The 7,440-nt window shown below is 34.0% G+C and overlaps 1 protein-coding gene across 3 annotated transcripts in view; it reads left to right on the plus strand.

The window, feature by feature from the left end:
• LOC111087121 overlaps nt 1-5,382 on the plus strand; it is a 17,009-nt gene extending 11,627 nt beyond the window's left edge. For all 3 annotated transcript variants that reach the window (XM_022392620.1, XM_022392622.1, XM_022392621.1), the window contains 3 exons: nt 1-669; nt 1,446-1,635; nt 3,621-5,382. In XM_022392620.1, the coding sequence (XP_022248328.1) occupies nt 1-669; nt 1,446-1,635; nt 3,621-3,636 (875 nt within the window). In that variant the 3' untranslated portion in view covers nt 3,637-5,382. The remainder of the gene's footprint in view (nt 670-1,445; nt 1,636-3,620) is intronic.
• The last annotated feature ends 2,058 nt before the right edge of the window (nt 5,383-7,440 follow it).

Here is a 7,440-nt window from a genome sequence, read left to right on the forward strand (position 1 = left end):
ATGACAACCTGCCTCTAAACAAATGGACTTCAGAAAATGAAGAATTAAAAATAAGTAGCGAGTGCAACACCGAGAAGATGCAGCCATTCCCGGAAGAAAACGGCCTACACGGTACTAATAATTGTAGTCGAGGCACACACGAGTCTCCACAGAACATCAGCAACGTTCAGAGTGACGGTATAGATGTCACAGAAGGAAGTGATCGTCAGCGAAAAAGTTGTGTAAATACGGAAGCTGACAAAATGTCGGTAACGAACTTTTCAGAAAATAGTGGAACTGTTTCTGAACAAAGTGATTGCCAGTTTCTAGATCACCAAGTAAAAGAGAATGAACTTAGTGGTATCGATACTGAAGAGAGAAAATATTTGCACAATCGTAGTTTGGTTCCCCTAAAAAGGTGCCGGAAGGATTCACATGTGTTCGCATCAGTCAATATGAATCCTTGTCCCCGGCAGCGGACGAGACGAATCGGCATTAATCTCTTCTTTCCCCTCTCTATTCGAAGTTTACCTTCACATCACAGACATCTGGCTTCTAGAGGTTCCACTTTAATGCTCTTAAGCCCCACTTCTAATTCATATCATCAGTTATCTACCCAAATGATGTCCCAACGTTTGAGATCAATTGAGTATTATTACGATTACATCGATGAGAGTTATCATAAGAATGGTAAGTGATAAGTCTTGCTTTATAATCATACGAGTCCTTCATCTAGCTTACTGTTCTCGTTTAATACATAAACCAACATTAAAACACCGCCCGTTTAAAGCAGTAAACTAAGTCACTGTATTATCATTATATACATATATTTGTCTACATGTTGGTAGCTCTTTCTTCATTTTTTCAGACTAACAGATAATATAAAGACAATCAGACTGTAACTGTACACCGGATTAAGATCTTGTTACAAAGCAATATAATAGTGCGCGAGTACACTCTATGTGTTTTATGATTATACATCTCGTATAACATTATTCTAATACCAGGAATTCTGAGAAAGTTCCGCCAGTGCCATCTCTTGACATATATAGTACCATATATAAAGTCCTTTGACCTTCTCGGTCATCGGGTAACAGGCTAACAAAACAAGCATAAGAACAATATCAGTTCTGTCACCTTGTTTATCAATCAGTCTGTTTATATAGGTAACGGTGTTATTGATAACCTACTACCCATAAATTATTCTGGACTATATATTTTCATTAAAACATCACACACGCACACTCTCACTCGTATATTTATGTTTAGTTATATTACCCATTTTAATTAAACAAGTATTGATACTTTTAAGCTACGTTATCGGTGTGGACGTTTCAGTTCTAAAGAAAGTTTTTTGAGAAGTGTAAACAACCACGATATCAATGTATTGTCCTAAATTTTTAGTACAATGTTAAGGGTATCTTGAAACTCGTAAAGCTCACATTATTTCTGTCATTCTTCTTTAGGCGAAAAAGTTTCTCAAACCACTATCAAGCTTCACCAAAATAGTTTACCACCATCTGTAATACCTCCCTTGACCTCTGACCTTTACAGATACAGGTTTCATTCTGACACACTTGCCCTGGAACAGCAGAAATACAGTGAAGTAGGAAAACTTCTACGAACCTTAAGCATGGATTTCGAAAAAAGGTTTAGGTGAGTTACAGGATATAGCTTTAAAATAACAGTTAGAAATAATCGTTTGTTCTTATGATGTTTGTTTGGATTGCTTCAAGCTAATCTTGATAAAAATAAACGTTTCATTACGTGTACACTGGTTCGTTAAGAAGTGAGAGAGTAGAGGGAAGGCAACTTGTCAACAGAATCCACTGTCAGTTCTTGGGCTGCTCTTTAACAACGAAAAATGGAATTGATCGTCACATTATAGTAAACACCATGGTTGAAAGGGCAAGCATGTTCGGTGGCGGGATTCGAACCTGCAGATTGCGAGTTGAGCGTCCCAACCACCAGACCATGCCAGGCCGTGTATGTTTGTAAACATAATGTAGATATAGTATATAGTGTTGTTTTATATAATCATGTGTTAATTACAAACGGAATTGTGTTGTGTTTCTCTTCTTAAACTTAACTACAGTTAAAATTAACACAACTGTTTGGCTATATATATATATATATATATATATATTAGTATGTTTAACTGCCAACATTTTAATTTCAATAAATATTATCCAATGATTTAGAAATGTGTGCGCAGTTAGCATTATATTATACAAGGTCTTCTTGCCAACTAGTTTGATAAGTCTTATCTCACGATGAATTTATATAGAGGTGACGAATACGAACAGTCGATCGTGCCATCAACTGTGGCGTAAAGTATTATTAGTGCCTCGTGTACGATAGGTGCGCTTATCTAAATAGTCACCAGAGTTTTCAAATTTCAGCGTGAAATTGTGAAACACGCTAATCAAACAGCAATACAAAACTCGTGCGTGTTTATGCGGTGAGAAATGATAAAGAAGCTAAATTAGATTTTGTGTTGTACGTTATGAGATTAACGTTCTATTTCATGACTAGTAGTGCCCGATTACTTATTCACCATGTATTGGAAGAAATAGTCAGATTTTTTTCGCGTAAATAGTGTTTTTAATGGGTTTCGTTTTCTTGCTGCTAGATGACGTAATATACTGCACGTGTTCAAGTAAGATTGGTTTGAATTTCGCGCAAAGCTACACGAAGGCTATCTGTGCTAGCTTTCCCTAATTTAGCAGTGATAGACTAGAGGGAAGGCAGCTAGTCAACGCCATCCGCCGACTCTTGGGCTACAGTTCTACCAGTGAATAGTGGGATTAACCGTCACATTATAACGCACCCTCGGCTGAAAGGGCGAGCCTGTTCGGCGATGGGGAGTTCAGGGAAGAAGCAATAATGATTAAATTAATTATTGCTTTTAAAGTATTGATAAAACTTATTCACAGCAAGAGTTGTTGGTAACATTTTCATCCATTTTATTTGTTTTCTTGAAAATTGTAGAGAAAACTGTAGGCTAGGCTTCATAATTACAGAAAAAGATAATAGTGAATAATTGAGGGAAAAGGTTACACTGATATATAATTAGATGAATTTTACTTATCGTTAGTAAAACCATTCAAGACTGTTTATTTCCTTTAAGCAATTAACATACACTCGTATATAATTATGAATTTATTGGTATTTAAAAAGCCGAGTATCGTTATTTAAAATCGACTATATACAAGAATTTATACTTCTGTTAGATTTTTATGAATTTCTCAATACGAAAAATACTGCCACCAGGGTTAGAATACTTTCCTCAATATTGTAACAGTATAGTCTGTTTGTTTTATGAATTCATCAATAATTATTGCACTTCTTTAAATTACCTTAATATGATTTCACTATAAAATAGGAAATTAATATTGAAATGCATAAATATAGATGTACTATACAATTTGGTACATCGCTTCTTGACCATTAATAAATAAAGATTTTGTGATAGATTATTTGAATGAACTGTTTTTAGAAATGTTTGAATTTTCCAGTTTTTTCCAATATAAGCAGATACCAGATGTTCTCTAGCAGTTCCTACCATCGAAATAAATACGTTAAAAGTTTGTGACTTGTTTGTTTATTTTACAGGGGATCATTTTGTTTATTTTTTACAGCCCAAAGGTATCGTAAGGAAAATAAGAAAATGAAAAGATTTCAAACTATCAACTATCAAACTGTCAACTAGTTTAGACCTCCAGGACAGCAAAGAATTTTGTAAATAATTACGTGTTTCAAACTATCTACTGTCAACTAGTTTGGACCTCCAGGACAGCAAAGAATTTTGTAAATAATTACGTGTTTCAAACTATCTACTGTCAACTAGTTTGGACCTCCAGGACAGCAAAGTAATTTTGTAAATAATTACGTGTTTCAAACTATCTACTGTCAACTAGTTTGGACCTCCAGGACAGCAAATGATTTTGTAAATAATTACGTGTTTCAAACTATCTACTGTCAACTAGTTTGGACCTCCAGGACAGCAAATAATTTTGTAAATAATTACGTGTTTCAAACTGATAATTGGAAACTCTTCCCACTTTTACCAAAAGGTCAAGTAATGAACGATAGATCTTGAAGGATCTCTGTGTAATATTTGTAGACTTAAACTATCTGGTAGAAGTGAAAACCTACCTGTTATAACTGAATGTTGATGATTTATTTTAAAACAAGAACCAAAAACATCGTTCTCGCGAAACAACTTTGAATTTGTTTACTAAAACTTTATCTACTTGCCATTATACATTTTGTAAATGTGTCATTGTGGTATATTTGATATTGAATATTTCAGTGGCGATACTGATACATATATGTCGAAAAAACGCTACATATAGCGTATAATAGAGATTAAACACTACTTTCATGACCGGTAAAATATGAACAAAAAACTTAATAGAACCATTTATAAAATCGAAAAAAGGTCGCTTCAGGTCTAATATTATTAACGGTCGGAAACTTTGTTCGTGAGTTAAGTATTTGAGGATATTATACTCCTGTCTATTTTTTGTAGCAGACTGAAAAAAAACACGCAAAAAAGTTTTTTAAAGAAGTGTTTTTATGATTTATATTTATATAGATATTTTTGTCTTCATATATAAGAGTCTACTTCAGATTTAATCAAAAGTTCAGAAGAGCTTTCTGTACGACAATGACAGTGGTGATTGTAAAAATGTACAGAAAACGTCTATTCATACTTATACACGATACTATAGTTGGGGGACTCCGAAGTAACGCTATAATAAGTGTGTTGTTAGTATTTTGGTTAGTTGGTGAAAATTACTATCATTCAACGAATAAGTTTGTTTGTAGTTAAGCTATATGTGCTCTGCCCACCACGGGTATCGAAACTCGGTATCTAGCGTTGTAGGTCCGCAGACATACCGCTGTGCCACTGGGTAAATATAATAAATCTAAATCTAAATAAAAGTAGAATAAAGTCGTTTTGTATAAAAACCAATTTGTGGAATAATACTATTTCAAGCTATTATGACTGATTTTTTTTTAAATGACTAAACCACAGGTGTATTCACATCATGAAAGTCGTTTGGCCGAAATATTGACCTTAACTATTTGTCCCTTTCCGATTTCCTGATTTAACCATTTCTTTGTAGTTTCTTACTCTTATCAGCGACATATCAGGCAAGTTATCTTGCGATCTAGTGAACAAACTCAACTGAAAGTTTTGTTTGTAACAATAATAATTAGAGAAGTGAATAAATAAACAAAGACAATTGTACGTTTCACATATACTTCATTTATTCACGACCATGGTTCCGCCAGTAAAGGCATCATCGGGTACTGACTGGAATGGTTTGTAAACAGGTTTATATATATGTTTAAACAAAGAACCGGAAGTAACCTCGACATTCACCTTGAAACAATTGGTTTGAGAAGTATTTTTACACTTTTATTTATTTCTAAAATTTCCAGGCTATCTAGTTTTTAAAATTTTTTTTTACAAATATGTAAAATTTAGCATTTTTTTCACGGCGAAATTGGTGTTTAGTTTCAGTAAGATGGGATGCAAAGGTTGAATCCATATTGATTAATTTCCAGGTTCTAGAATGTTCTTTAATTCTTGTTTGTATGTGACGTCCCGTTTGACCTAGGTATACACTATTGCAGGCTAGCGAAACCGTGGTTGTTTATAAATGATGTATTTGTGAAACGTTCACTTGTCTTGGTTTATTCCTCAATTCTGTAATTATAGAGTTTCACCAAGTACCGACGGTTTAAAGAAGCAATAATAATTAGTAATCAATAATCAATTTTGACCCGTTTAGGACATTCAACATAGTTCATGGTGTTTACATACACATTTTGGTTGAGATTGGCCCAATAGGCTCGGAGGAGTTAGGGTGCGAACAAACACATATTTGTTTTTATACGTCTGGATACGTCTTATTTTCTTCTTACTTAAAAAAATATCCCCTTTATATTTTTCAATATGTTTGCTAAAGAAGCAAAACTTGTATACACATACATGAAAAAAAAACACGATTACAAGAAAATATACGTTTGAACAATACTACTTTATATACTTGAAACTTAGAGAACACGTGAAACCTTTACAAATCACTCGCTTATCTCGTATGTGAGAGTTCCTACTGTGTGAGTTGCATAACACAAGTGATCGTAAAATATATAAAAACGACTAAATATTATTGAAGTACACATGGGTTTTTAAATACCGAAATACGGAGATAGCTATTATTTTTGTTAAGACTGCGTTTAATGTACCGAAAACCCTAAACGAGATTTTCCAAACATTAGAGAAAGATGTGTCCAGCTATGAAATCAAAACATCTTGTTGAGTTTGTCACTGGCATGTCAAAACATCTTAATTTTCGAATGTTCGTCAATAAAAAACCCTAACGGACAAAAAGAAATGAGTTTAAGACAACTCACATACGTAAACAGAGATCTTGGTACATAACTGAAGTGCTAACAAGACCTGCACCATAAACAATTTATTCATTTATATATATATATGGATCGCTAATCCAGCATTTTCGGGACAAATGAATTTATAAATCGCTTAGGTATTACTGGTGTGTAATACAATAATAATAATAATTTATTATTATTATTTGTTACTTACCTATTCTTCTTCTAACTTACACAATGAGTTAATTGATCAATCCTATTTAGATCTTTGGGATATGAGATCCACAAAAGGGTAGCTATGTCTAGCATACACAAACTATAACATCAGAAATAAGTACCAGTATTTATGTTTGCATATAGACGTTGTATTATATCGTCAATATGCCTGTAGGAGGCGCCATTGACATTTCTTTGGAGTATATGAAGAGCAGTTTTTTACCATGATGAATAGCTGCCCAAACATGTACTTCACCACCTCCTGTGTGTTCCCTATGGAAAAGACAACCTTCCCTCATCTGTTCTCTAGGCAAATGATGAACACAAATCTTACCATCAGCTTTAACAACTTCTTTCGATCTTGACTGATCAAATCTCTGGTAGTAGGTTTTCAGCATCTACCAGTAGACTTTCCTGGGACAACATTTCCTGCAGTCTGATGACTTTTCAGGATTCTGGATACAGTACACCAGGGGTATACTCTACTGTTCTGGCAATGTCAGTTTTCTTCATACCATTTCTGGGCAGTCGAACAATTTGACGCCCTATAACCTCTGGCAACTAACGAGGCATGAATCTACACCAAGTACATAGAAACTGTCTGAACAAAGCGTTAATCTGTTTCGAAAAATATTATACCAAAATCACACCTTTTGATACAGAACAGGTGTATATGTGTGTTTTGACGAACAAATGCTCAAAAAAACGTATACAGACCAGAATAACAACTCATACATATTTGTCCGGTCATACGCTACCTTCTCTGTTACTACTTGGGCATTTACTCAATAACTACTCCAAGCATGTAGACAATAACATCAATACAGAACAGTA

Source organism: Limulus polyphemus, unplaced genomic scaffold, assembly GCF_000517525.1.
Source record: "Limulus polyphemus unplaced genomic scaffold, Limulus_polyphemus-2.1.2 Scaffold1751, whole genome shotgun sequence".
Lineage (NCBI taxonomy): Eukaryota > Metazoa > Arthropoda > Merostomata > Xiphosura > Limulidae > Limulus > Limulus polyphemus.